General features: G+C 44.9%; 1 protein-coding gene across 1 annotated transcript in view; it reads left to right on the forward strand.

The window, feature by feature from the left end:
• CUBN (cubilin) overlaps positions 1-14,077 on the forward strand; it is a 231,021-nt gene that overhangs the window by 38,879 nt on the left and 178,065 nt on the right. The window contains 4 exon segments of the mRNA XM_044294650.1: positions 517-695; positions 2,510-2,675; positions 9,041-9,266; positions 9,454-9,584. Of these exon segments, the coding sequence (XP_044150585.1) occupies positions 517-695; positions 2,510-2,675; positions 9,041-9,266; positions 9,454-9,584 (702 nt within the window).

Consider the following 14,077-nt stretch of genomic DNA (forward strand, 5'->3'; position numbering starts at 1 on the left):
ATATTAGTGAGTGTTCCTGTCAGGCTGCTCAGCCATGATGGCATATCACAGGCAGAATCCCATCATTATCATCTATTGTAGAGCAGTGTAGTGATGAGCACCAGTCCTGCTCATTTTATAGGAGAGGTTGCTTGCAGCCATTTTAAGTCAATCCCAGCTAACCCTTTGAAACCTAGTCATGTGCATTAATTAAGGTTAGCCTTAGGGGTGCTCAAGTGATGCATTTGAACATTATCTGCTGAAGAGATGCCTCATATAGTCCTTGGTCCAAAGGCTTGTGACCACCATGAATCTTAATTGTATTGCAGAATTATTGTATAGCATTATTAACCGCTTATGAATGGGTCTATTTTTTTCTCGTTGTATATTGGTATTATTTGAGCACTGTATGGTGGCATTGTGTGGCACTGCTACTTATGCACACTGTACGGTATTTTTGCACTGTATGGAGTACAGTCATTTGGTCAACATGTGGCACTGTAATTTGGGTACCATTCATTAGCTGTTTTTTTATAGTATGTGGCGGGTCACTGTCTGGAGTAGGAGTCATCCGTACCCCTCATTACCCCAATCCATACTATCGGGAGAGGTTCTGTGAGTGGATTATTACTCAGCCAGAAGGGGAAGTGGTTATGTTCAAGTTTGACTCTTTCAATGTCTCCAGCAGCTCCGAATGCAGCAACAATTATGTTGAGGTAAGGAAAGTGAATTTCCCTTTACTACAGATGCATGAGAAACATTGGCTCTGTTCATAGCTGTATCAGTAAAAGGATTGTTAGACCCCATTCACATTTTTGTAGATTCGATGTGGACCCATTCATTTTTAATGGGTCTGCAAAAATTGAGGACAGCACACGGGAGTCCGTAAGTTTTTTCCGAGGCCCTGCAAAAAAGGTAGAACATGTCCTATTCTTGTCCATTTTGCAGACAAGGATAGGCATTGTTATAATGTGTCCTCAAAAATATAGATACGGACGTCATCTGTATTTTTTGCAGATCCGCATTTTGCGGACTGCAAAATACATACGGTTGTGAATGCACCCTTAATCTAAATTAATTTTTACTAAATGTACATAATGGGTCAGTAAGATATAACGTACACCATATTTTAAGCCTTGTCCATTCTTCTTGCTCTTTCTGTACCCTCAGGTATTTGGTCATTTTTTTCCTCAACTGGTCAGTCTACTTTCAATAAACTTTGCATAAATCAATTGAACATGCGATTTTAAGAAAGTTTGTAATAAACCTCGTTAGAGAAAATGCCTCTTTCTTCACATATCAGCCATTTCTACCCCTCCTCTGCCACTGGCACTGTTCATTCACCCTCGATTCACTGCAAAAATATAATAGACAAGGCAGATCGGGTTACACAGAGAAGTTTATGGAGAAGAAAGAGTGAGCAGCTGGGGTGAGACAGAGGCACTGATACACAAGGAAGCTTCTACAGCTTCTAGTAACTTTTCCATCTCAGTCCAGTGCTGGATTTGCAACACTGCTCAGTATAGCTGTATAATGTTCTCCATGCTGCTGCTTATGATGGCCCTCTACTGGGAGATCCTCTTATCTATGTGTTTGCTGTGCATGGGAGACATCATAGCTGTGATACAGAGATGGAGCCTGCAGAGGGGAAAGCTGGTAAAAATGCAGAATACAAGTCATATAATGGCCAGACACAGTGTTATTCCTCATGTTCACCCGACAGCCTATTATACAAAGTCATCTGAAGCAACAGGTATGTTTTAAGCTGAAGATCTGAGTAGCCTGAGACAGACTAGTCCCTAGGGATGTGTTTGTTGTCAGATAACCCCATTTAAAAGTCAGTGGTTATGAGGTAGCATAACTTTATCGTCCAGACGATCAGATTTGACTTAGAGCAGAGGGTCATACTATTCTTCTTTGATAGTTTTTTATGCTATTATTTTATTATATCTTGGTAACATCTCCTGGTGGTAATGTTCTCCTGCTGGAACCCCTAGGATTCATCTGCAAGCAGTGAGTGTTGAGTTTTCTCACAGTGCCTCCACAAATCAAGTGAAGCATTACACATTTCCCAATGAAGTCAATAATCAGTCGGCACTCTGGAAGAAGGTGGTGCTCGTATCCAGGGTGCAGGCCACACATCTAAGAAGAAGACGTGGATCAGAACTCACCTTTTGATGCTAATAAATCTTCACGTCATTGCCATAAACAAAATACGGGCAGATGTGCTTGTATCTGTACATCTGCCTGTATTTTGTTTATGGCAATGAAGTGAAGACTTATTAGCATCAAAAGGTGAGTGCTGAACCACGTCTTCTACTTGGATGTGTGGCCTGCAATCAAGGATACGAGCACCACCTTCTTCCAGAGTGCCGCCTGATTATTTCTACCAATGAAATCAATGTCCTGACCATGTAATGCACGTGCCGGTCCAGAAAGTGGTATACCCCTCTATTACAGAATTCTCTTATAGGTCATGTAAACCAGACAACTCCTTTTACTCCAAAAAATTTTAATATTTCGTTGACAGGTCAGAGATGGCCCTTCTTCAGAGTCTGCTCTCATTGGAAAATATTGTGGCTCGGAGGTGCCCCCAGCTATTTATTCAACTCAGAAGAGCCTGTACGTTCGGTTCCTTACTGACGCCTCCAGCACGAATCATGGCTTCTCGGCTACATATCGATCCTTGATAGAAGGTAACTTTAATATTTAATTACCGTATATGTGAATTATGATTAGTACAATTGGTGAGATTTACTATTGAAAAGGCACTCGATTTTTGGCGTATTTTGCCCAAAAACTGGTGTACATGCTTGGCATCACATTTACTGTTTTACACTCTTTTCTAAGCATCTGACCTATTACACCTCATACAACAAGGGTCGTGGCTTCACAGGGAAGGGGCTTGGCCTAAGCACAGCTCTGCGCGCCAAAAATGCGGCAAAATTTAAGCCCTTTTTTGGAGTGAAACGACGGCAATTTGTAGGTGACGTGAACTTAGACTAGACAGTGTTTTTAAGCACAAATTTTTGTTGCACAGACAAAATTCTGGTGGATGGACACATTTTTGGCACACTAATGAAATACTATTGTACATTTGGAGATACTCCAAATTTACAAAGGTCCTTGCGCCAGAATAGTAAATTTTTCTAATATTAAGACTGCGATTCATATTCTTAGACAGTGCAAAGTACAATATTATTAGTAATTCTGCCGCATTGTTCTAATATTCATTTGCAGTGACAAATGCATGTGAGTGACAATCACTGAGCGTATGACATGCAAATCTACCACATAACAAATACAGAAGTACAAGACCACCTTGAAAGGGGTTATCCAACCCCTATAAAGACCCCCCAATGGCCAGCCCCATCATATACATTATACTTACCTGCTACCTGGCACCCACGTCGCTCTGGATCTCTTGAGGCCGCCGCTGAATCTCCCTGACGCTCAGATCAAAACATCCAGTGATGGAAGGAGCAGCCAATAGCATGCTGCAACGGGGACGAGCCTCCCTAGCGTCACCCGCTATACTAGGGAGCTTCGTCCGTGTCGTGGCCTGCTATTGGCTGGTCCCCCCATCGCCAGATGTTTTGATCCGAGCAACAGGGAGATGCAGCGGTGGCTGTGCAGGGATCCGGAACGACGCAGGTGCTAGGGAGCAGGTAAGTATAATGTATCCGAGGGGCCCAGGCATTGGGGGGGTCTTTATAGGGGTTGTATAACCCCTTTAAAGGCTATGGACAACTTTGGGGCATTTTTTTATGATTGCATTTACCTCATTGTGGTCTAAATTTATTTTTTCAACAGTTTTTTATTAAAAACTAGCAGAAGGACCCGGCTTCGCACGGGTATATTTCATCTATTTAATTTAATGTTTCTGTGTGTCATTAAAAGATATCGACAGTATCCCCCATAACAGTGACATCTACAGTACCCTGCCCCTTTATTAGTGACCTCCACAGCAGCTGCCCCTTTATTAGTGTCCTCTACAGTACCCAGTCTCGTTAACAGTGATTTCCACAATAACCCGACCCCCTTAGCAGTGACCTCCACAGAGCTCCGTTCCCTTAAAATGTGACCTTCACAACACCCCACCCCTTAACATTGACCTCTACAGCACCCTGCCCCTTAACACTGACCTCCATAGCAGACTGTCCACTTAACTGTGACCTCCACCATTCCCTGCCCCCTTAACAGAGGCCTCCACAGCACCCGCCCATTTAACAGTGATGTGACCTCCACAGCATACCACCCCTTTAACAGTGACCACCACAGTACCCCACCTCCTTAACAGTGATTTCCACAACACCCTGCCCCCTTAACGGAGACCTCCACAGCGCCCACCCCTTTAACAGTGACCTCCACAGTACTCCATCTCCTTAACAGTGATTTCCACAACACTCTGTCCCCTTAACAGAGGCCTTTACAGCAATCTGCCCCTTAACACTGACCTCCATACCGGATCGTCCCCTTAACTGTGACCTCCACAGCAGCCTGCCCATAGGGTGGCCAGAGGTCCGGTTTTAGGCCGGACAGTCCGGCTATTAGATTCCTGTCCTCCGTCCGGCGCAGCGTCTGGACGGACACAGGGATGTCCTTTTGAACAGCTCACTCTCAGACAGCAGCACTGGGCTGTCTGAGTGTGAGCTGCAGGGTGAAAGTCACCCTCCCTCCCACCCCTGCAGCTGACAGAAGTAGATTTTTACCTCCATTTTTTTAATCCCTGTCGGCTGCGGATTAGGAGGGGGTGTGGCCTAGTGGGACCTGGGGGCCGGGGTTTTAGTACGTCTTTTGAGGGTGGCCTGAATTGCCACCCTACCTGCCCCCTTAACTGTAACCTCCACAGCACTCCACTCCCTTAACAGTATCATCCACAGTGCCCTGCCCCTTTAAAGCTGACCTACAGCAGTGAAGAAAAATGGCTAGGTTGTTATGGAAACCTGGTGTAAAACTGTATGTATGTGGAGACTAAGGGCCTGCAAGCTTCTATTGGCTGATAAGGGTTATGGGACCAGGCTTCTGTTGGCTAATGTGTTTTTTGGGAATATCTCAGGAACGGTACGTGTTAGGCCTCTTTCACACTTGCGTTGTCCGGATCCGTCGTGTACTTCACTTGCCGGAATTACACGCCGGATCCGGAAAAACGCAAGTGAACTGAAAGCATTTGAAGACGGATCCGTCTTCAAAATGCGTTCAGTGTTACCATGGCAGCCAGGACGCTATTAAAGTCCTGGTTGCCATAGTAGTAGTGGGGAGCGGGGGAGCAGTATACTTACAGTCCGTGCGGCTCCCGGGGCGCTCCAGAATGACGTCAGAGCGCCCCATGCGCATGGATGACGTGCCATGCGATCACGTGATCCATGCGCTTGGGGCGCCCTGACGTCACTCTGGAGCGCCCCGGGAGCCGCACGGACGGTAAGTATGCTGCTTCCCCGCTACACTTTACCATGGCTGCCAGGACTTTAGCGTCCCGGCAGCCATGGTAACCATTCAGAAAAAGCTAAACGTCGGATCCGGCAATGTGCCGAAACAACGTTTAGCTTAAGGCCGGATCCGGATCAATGCCTTTCAATGGGCATTAGATCCGGATCCGGCCTTGCGGCAAGTCTTCAGGATTTTTGGCCGGAGCAAAAAGCGCAGCATGCTGCGGTATTTTCTCCGGCCAAAAAACTTTCGGGTCCGGAACTGAAGACATCCTGATGCATCCTGAACGGATTTCTCTCCATTCAGAATGCATTAGGATAAAACTGATCAGTATTCTTCCGGCATAGAACCCCGACGACGGAACTCTATGCCTGAAGAAAAGAACGCAAGTGTGAAAGAGCCCTTAGAGAGCTGAGACCCGGTCACCTGATGTACCTGTGTGCCAAATTGCGTGATTCTAAATGCGACGGTGCGGACTCTTTTAACGGACATACATACACACATACATACACTCAGCTTTATATATTAGATGTTCAGCCGTTTCTGAGTTACAAGGTTTAAAAATCAGTCTGTTTGCAAGCTATCACAGTCTGTTTTCTTTGAATCTCGTCATCTGATGGTTCATACATAGCTCTTATCTCTCTTATTTAAGCCATAATCTTATCAGTTTGATAAGAATTGAGCTATACTGAGTGTTTATAAGGTCAGGAGATCAGAGATAAGAGCTGCACATGAGCCGTCAGATGATGGGATTTAAAGAACGCCGACTTTTTTTAACCTTTGTATCTCAGAAATAGCTAAACGTCTATATATATAAAGAAGGACATATATGTGTGTGTGTGTTTGTTTGTATGTATTTATGTATGTTCCGCGATCACTCAAAAACACAACCATCGATTTCAATGAAACTTTGTATACACATCCCTTGCTACCTGGAAAGAAATCCTGTGGGGGTCATACGCCCCTACACAGCAGTTGCATGGAGTTTGTATGCTCCAACTGTTTTTGCTACACACATATTGCTCTGTAACTCAAAAACTCAATCAATTTCTACTAAACTTGGTGCACATATCACTTCCTATCTGGGACAGAATACTGTGGAGGTAACATGCCGGTACACAATTTTTTTTCCCCAAAAATGACCTGCATTAGCCAATACAAGCCTGCAAGTCTTTCTCTTCATATCCCAACTGCCATACACACGGTCACATGTCCCTTATCAGCCAATAGAAGCTCGCAGGCCCTTAGTCTCCACATACACAGTTTTACTCAAGGTTTCCATAACAACCCAGCCATTTTTCTTCACTGCTGTAGGTTAGCTTTAGGCTAGGGCTACACGATGACACGTAGGGCACAACTACACTGCTACATGTGTCGCGCAATATTGATGCCGCACCAATGTCGCGCAACAATTTTTATAATAATAGTCTATGGTGTTGCACTGCGTCATGTGACATACTATGACTCGACAGTCGCAGAAAAATCCATGTTGGATGGATTTTTTGCGACTGTCGTGTCGCTGTCGCAGCATGTCACATGTCACAGTGCAACACCATAGACTATTATTATAAAAATAGTTGAGACAAAATGTTGCGCGACACATGTCATCGTGTAGCCCTAGCATTAAAGGGGCAGGGCGCTGTGGAGGTCACAGTTAAAATGGCGGAAACTGTGGATGTTACTGTTAAGGGAGCAAGCCGCTGTGGAGGTCACTGTTAAAGGGGCTGACACTGTGGAGGTCACTGTTAAGGGAGTGGGGTGCTATGAAACTCACTGTTAAAGGGGCGGGTTGCTGTGAAGGTCAAAGTTAAGGGGATGGGCTGCTGTAGAGGTCCCATTTTAAAGTGGCGGGGCACTGTGGGGGGACTGTAGAGTTCACTGTAAAAGGGGCTGTAGAGGTCACTGTTATGGGGGATAATGTTGATATCTTTTACGACACACACAAACATTAAATGAAATAGATGAAATATACCCGTGCGAAGCCGGCTCCTTCTGCTAGTTTTTAATAAAGACCAACTGAAAAAAAATAATTTTAGCCCAAAATGAGAAAAATGCAATTATAAAAGAAAATTTGATTGGTATCATTTTTGTTTATTCATTATTGTTTTTGATTGTTATTTATTTCCTGTGGGATTCATTTCTTCATGAAATATGTCACTTGGTATTGTTGCACTAGGCACATTGGGCGTGGTGTGGGTGAGGAAGGGGATGGGCCGACAGGCCCTTCTCATTCATCATTTTGTACGCCTGTTTTAGGTGTAGAAAATGGTCTAAATGTAAGACAGCTAGGAAGCGGTCTTACATTTAGAAGCGGCGCTGGATGCGCCAAAGTTATGTACAGGCCAAAGTTACATAATCACCCAAGCGCTCTTTCTATTCCATGACCACTCAATTTTTATGTAATGTTTTAATAATGTTTCTTCTTCAATAAAGGTTATTTATTAATTATGTATGTGTGTGGATTCTCCCATATATTTTTATGGTAGTGCTATCATATAGTATATGATAATCTCTTTCTAGCAAACCAAGAACCAGCCCTGTACCTCACATGGATTTAGAGATCTCCCCTATTAATTTCTCCATGTGCTCTGCTAAATTTATTTCAGGCTGGCAGCTCAGGGTGTGTGTCCTTTCTTAAGTCCTTTCTGCTGCAGTTTGTGAGGGGATGTGTGTTTTCTCTGGGGGCATGCCCTTTCTGCTGCAGCTCTTTCTCTGTCAAAGCTCAGGGGGCATGTCCTTTTGTCTGCAGCTCTTTCCTTATCACAGATCAGGGGTGTGTGTGTGTCATTTCTCAGGGGACGTGTCCTTTCTGCTACAACATTTTTTTTAACTATCACAGCTGAGGGGATGTGTATTTCTCTGGGGGCTTGACCTTTCTGCTGCAACTCTTTCTCTGTCACAGCTAAGGGGGCATGTCCTTTTTGCTGCAGCTGTTTCCTTATCACAGCTCAGTGGGCATGTCCTTTCTGCTACAATTCTCTCCTTCACAGCTAAGGTAGTGTGTCCTTTCTGCTGCAGCTCTCTCCCTGTACCTGTCACAGCTGCTAACAGTAGATATGGAAACAGGTTCAAGTTCAGGCTGGGAGCAGGTTTAGGGTCATGCCAAACAAACTATGAGGAGGAAACAGGATAAAGTTCAAGCCAGGAGCAGGTTTAGAGCCATGCCAAGCAAACTATGAGGAGGAAACAGGTTCAAGTTCAGGCTAAAAGCAGGTTTAGCGTCATGCCAAGCAAACTATGAGGAGGAAACGGGTTCAAGTTCAAGTCAGGAGCAGGTTTAGGGTCATGCCAAGCAAACTATGAGGAAACAGGTTCAAGTTCAAGCCAAGAGAAGGATTAGAGCCATGCCAAGCAAACTATGAGGAGGAAACAGGTTCAAGTTCAAGCCAAAAGCAGGTTTAGAGTCATACCAAGCAAACTATGAGGAGGAAACAGGTTCAAGTTCAGGCCAAGAACAGGTTTAGAGTCATGCCAAGCAAACTATGAGGAGGAAATAGGTTCAAGTTCAGGTCAGGAGCAGGTTTAGCTTCATGCCAAGCAAACTGTTCATCGATAGATAAACCATTGTATAGACCATAAAGTTCCAGATGTAAAATCATATTCTGAAGATGATTTGTATCTTATTTGGCAGGTTGTGGAGGAACAATGACCACCCCAGAGGGCACCATTAATAGCCCAGGTTACCCCAATGTATACCCGCATGGTGTTAATTGCATGTGGCTTATCTCAGTCCAGCCTGGAAATTTAGTACGCTTAACCTTTTCTTTATTCAACCTGGATCATTCCCATTCATGTCAATATGATTATGTGGAAATATATGATAATTCAACAGATACCTCAGGAAACAAGATTGGAAGGTAATCTTACATGTACTTGTCTCATTCTCATGCTCATAGTAGTTTTTGAAACGGCGGTCTAAGAAATAATTTCTGCAGAACTTTCTATAGTTTGGTATGAATGAGGCCGCAGCGACTGATGTGATGCACGGGCGATTGTGATACGAGAGTGATATCAAAGGTGATAAATATGTAAAATATCCTACAGATACTGTGGACGATCCATCCCTCCCACAATAACCAGCAGTGACAGCACCATGGTTGTATTGCTTGTGACCGATTTAATGATCGGTGCAGAAGGATTTTCGGCTAACTATGTATCCATCAATGCATCCACAGGTGAGTTCATCTAGCAACAGACTTTACAGAGCACTTATATTTTTTAAGCAATTAATCCATATTTACCAACGTAAGCCCCACCCACTTTTGGCTCAGGACAGTCCCTGCAAATTCAGGCTATCTCTGAAAATTCGGGACAGTCCCTGCATATGCGGGACTGTTGAGAACTATGTTAATCAGTCTTACAAAGAAGGAATGTGACCAGGTCCTAAGACTTCAGAACTGTGAAATAAAGGGTATTGGGCCTAATAAATACGGTGTGCAGACTGAATGCAATTGTGCGAGAAACTATTCTGTTCCTCCCTATTTTAGCCCTTACTTTAATAATTTATTCTCTTGTGCGTTTCTCATGCCTCCGGTTCTCAATGCCGGAAGGGCCAGATACAGATACACGTGTAGCATGCTTAAATGGCGGTCACCCAGACAGGAAGTCCAAAGGTTGCTACAGGCAACTTGAACTTAGGCAATCTACACAAAACACCATTATAAAATAGAAATAAGCTTCAACTTTACAAAGTCTCTCTAATATACAGACAGAATAGACAGTCTAAAGATGCTCCAAATTTATCATTTTACAATTAAAATTTGCCTGTTAGAATCGGATGTGGATCCTCTGTGTCTACTAAACAGATGAAACACGGGGCTACACCCAGGGCTGGCCTTAGGTGTTCAGGCGCCCTGTGCGAGCTAATCTTGTGCCCCCCCCCAGTTCATCTAAACATACATAAAAATCACATGCTAACACAGTAGTGAAGGTATAGATCAGCTATAGATCAGCTTCACTGTCACTGTCGCAGGTCTTTGAAAATTTGGCAAATTCCCAGACAGTGACAGTGCCACTTTAATAGTATAAACCATAAAGTCAGTTTATGTATTGTAGAAACAAGAGCAATGTTGTCAGTACACTATATTTAACCATTTTACAACACTAAGCATGTATAGCCTCTCCCTCATTTCTTCAACCCACGTCTTTGTTTGGCCCCCTCTAGACAATTTCAGGCACACAATATGCCGCCTTCACCCCCTTCACCAAAACCCTTGGCCACTCCTTCAATAAAACCCCTGCCCCCTTCATCAGACCCTGGCCCCCTTCATCAGATACCGCCTCTATTCATCAGACCCTGTCCCCTTCATCAATCCCCAGGCTACACCCCTTCATCAACCCTTTGCACCCCTTAATCAGACCTCTGCTCCCCTTAATCATACCCAGTGTCACCCATAGTCAGTCTCCTGCCCCCCTTTATCATACCCTGTCACCTTTGCCCAGTCCCCTGCCCCCCTTAATCATACCCAGTGTCACCCAGAGCCAGTCCCCTGCCCCCCTTTATCATACCCTGTCACCTTTACCCAGTCCCCTGGCCCCCTTAATCATATCCAGTGTCAACCAAAGCTAGTCCCCTGCCCCCCTTAATCATACCCAGTGTCTGTGTCACTGTCACCCACCTTATTCAGTCCCCTGCCCCCCTTAATCATACCCAGTGTCTGTGTCACTGTCACCCACATTATCTAGTCCCCTGGGCCTGCCCCCCTTAATTAGACCCTGCCCCCATGTAATCAAAAAGATTTTTGGTAAAAAACAAACAAAAACAAACAAACAATAAGAACAGGTACTCACTGTCTAGTTCTTCTCCCTCCCTGTTTGGGACTGCAGAGCACCGGCCCCCGCCCAGCCCGCCCTCGCACCTTGACCGGATGATGCGGATCCTTCCACGGCTAGACTCTGTGAAGGCAGCACTTGGACGCTGCACCTGCGCCCCTAAGCTCCTCCTCCACGCACCGCTCCGGAACCTGGCAGCGGCTCAGCTGAGCTCGCCACTCGCCAGTCTCGCCTCGCTCACAGTCACACAATCTCAGGTCGGGTCGGCCTGCTGTATCCTGTAGAGAGTAGAGACCGACTGCGAGCTGTGTCGGCCTCCGGGCGCACCTAAGGGTGTTATCTAAGTAGCCCCCCTGGTATTTACCATTTAACCCATATACTGGGATCTGGACTCCGCAGTAGGGGAACCACTAGGCCGCTACCTCTCTGTTCAGTAGACTGCTGACTCAAGGCGATCAAGAGACACCGATGTGAAACACCAAGGAATCAGACAAAACCGTAGTCAGGGACAAGTCGAGGTCAAGGCGGGCAAATTTTGCGAAATTCATAGTCAGTCCTAGGGTCTGACTCAAGGTCAGAACGGAGATCAGGCAGAGGTCAGGTCACGCAGAGAAGAGTCAAATCTAGAGCTACAGAACCTATTGCTTAGCCTCCTTCCCACAGGGGAAGGTTCCTTAACTACCCTAAGGTGGCCAGCCATTGGCTGGGGATGACTGAGATGGATGAACACTGGCTCTTTAAGAGCTAAAAGAGGTGTGCATGCCCTATGGCTGGGGGGAAGCATAGAAGAGCCCTCCACTATATGTTTTGTTCAGGGACCTCCATCTAAGCTCTACTATCGGGCCTAATTTACCAAATCTGCCTCACAGAGATACTGGCTTTGTTGCCCCTAGCAACCAATTAAGGTGCAGCTTACATTTGTCCAGAGCAATTTCAGAAATGAAAGCTGAGCTCTGATTGGTTGCTCTGGGCCACAAGGCCAGTTTGTCTGTTTTGAGTAATGTGCCCTATTCCTAGCCATACAATCTTGTGTAACGTGAAGCCTGACGAGTAGACAAGTGGGGGCAAAGGCATTTTGCTCATTAAATCTGCACCCCCCCCCTCCCCCCCCCAAAAAAAAAATTTCCTGCCCTCCTGGCCATGAAAAATATGTAACAAACAAAAAATAAATGGGTTGAGAGAAGCATAGAAGTAGTGGAGGTAGTCAGTAAACATGTCTATGAAATGCCAGAGGGATCTTGTGGACGCTGAGGCGGTTATTTTTATTTGGCATCTACATGACAATCCCTCTAAAGGGCCTTTGTGCTGGATGATTCTGCTCTGTATTGTGGGCCTCTGTGTCTGCCAGCCTCGGGGCCCCTGGCTTGCAGAAACGAGCGTTCCCGTTCCCTGCGGTCATGTAGTTATGAAGGGAATATGGATACGGTTCGTTTTTTGTAACCCTGCCCGGTCTCAAATAAAGAGAAATGTGTTTTGCAACACAAATGGAAAAAGTTCTGCAGTAGGAAAATTAGACCAAATGCTCAGCGTGTGATTTCTATATGGTTGTTGCTAGGTCTCGGTGACATAAATCATTACCAAGTGCCCCTTAAAAGATGTCCTGCAAGAAATAGCGCCCACTACCTGCCGCTAATCTGTAAGATGGCAGGGGTATCCATGCTGCCACGCTATTGCCCTATGTGAATGAGACATTACATTTCAGCAGAACATTAAATTTGGACCTAAGCACAAAGGGTTAACAGGAGCGACGAAATCCAGAGGAGTTGGACTGGAGGGCGTTCAGTTTCCCACACATCATCGGGTTCCTTGCCAAAAAGGTCTCGAGAGACGTTAGCTCCATTCAGACTAATTCCCAATGTATTATACCGGTTATAGTCCGTAAAAAAAGGGGGGGGGACTAACGTGTAAAGTTATTTATGATTGATGCAAAAAATGTAAATTAGACATCATATAGTACATGACAATCTCTTTCTAACAAAGCTAGAACCAGCCCTGTACCTCACATGGATCCAGAGATCTCCCCATTCATTACTCCAATGATTCTGCTACATTTATTTCAGGCTGGCAGCTCAGGGTGTGTGTCCCTTCTCAGCTTTCCCTGTAACTGCCACAGCTTTTAACAGACAGTGACAGTTGAAGATTTAAACTGAGAACGTGCGACCACCTCCGTGAGGTGGACAAGAAAAAGGGAAAAGAACAACCAGCAGGTGGCGCTATACAGATGCATTTTATTGAATAACTCACTGGTTATACAAATTTTTTAATTACATGCAACTACAAAAGTATTCAGATCCAGGCGCTGGTTTTCCTGGCACAACCCCTTTAAAGACAATTATGTATATAAAAACACTTACATAGTCTATGTGTAGAAAAAGTTTCCATTGTGAGAAGTTTCTAATATTCTTTGTGTTGCAGTTCATAGTCGGTTTGTTACAATGTATCAGTGTAGATAATGCCTCATACACAAGGCAATGTATAGTGGCACATGGTTTCATATTACAGAGTCATGAGCACTCGGTGTACCGTTCTATGTATGGCAATGTATAGCTCTATAATATGTCATTCTATCAATTTTTTTAAATTAAAGGCTCACATAGGTATGGTATGCAGTAGGGCTCATGCACACAGACATATGACAGACCCATACAACAACCATCCGTAATACGGCTGTGTGTACAAGCCCTACCTCTGGGTTTAACAGGTCTCACTGTGACTTATTTTATACCTAAGTCTTGCATGACCTATAGGTGTAGGCACTAGAGTCCGTTTTCTTCCTTCTGGAAGAGAGCTAAGGGCGGGTTCGCATTGGCATTAGGAAATTCCGTTATAGGTTCTGTTATAACAGAGTTATAATGGAATATAACGGAATTCTAGAACAGAATGCAAAACGGAACCC

This window comes from Bufo gargarizans, chromosome 5 (genome assembly GCF_014858855.1).
Source record: "Bufo gargarizans isolate SCDJY-AF-19 chromosome 5, ASM1485885v1, whole genome shotgun sequence".
Taxonomy (NCBI): domain Eukaryota; kingdom Metazoa; phylum Chordata; class Amphibia; order Anura; family Bufonidae; genus Bufo; species Bufo gargarizans.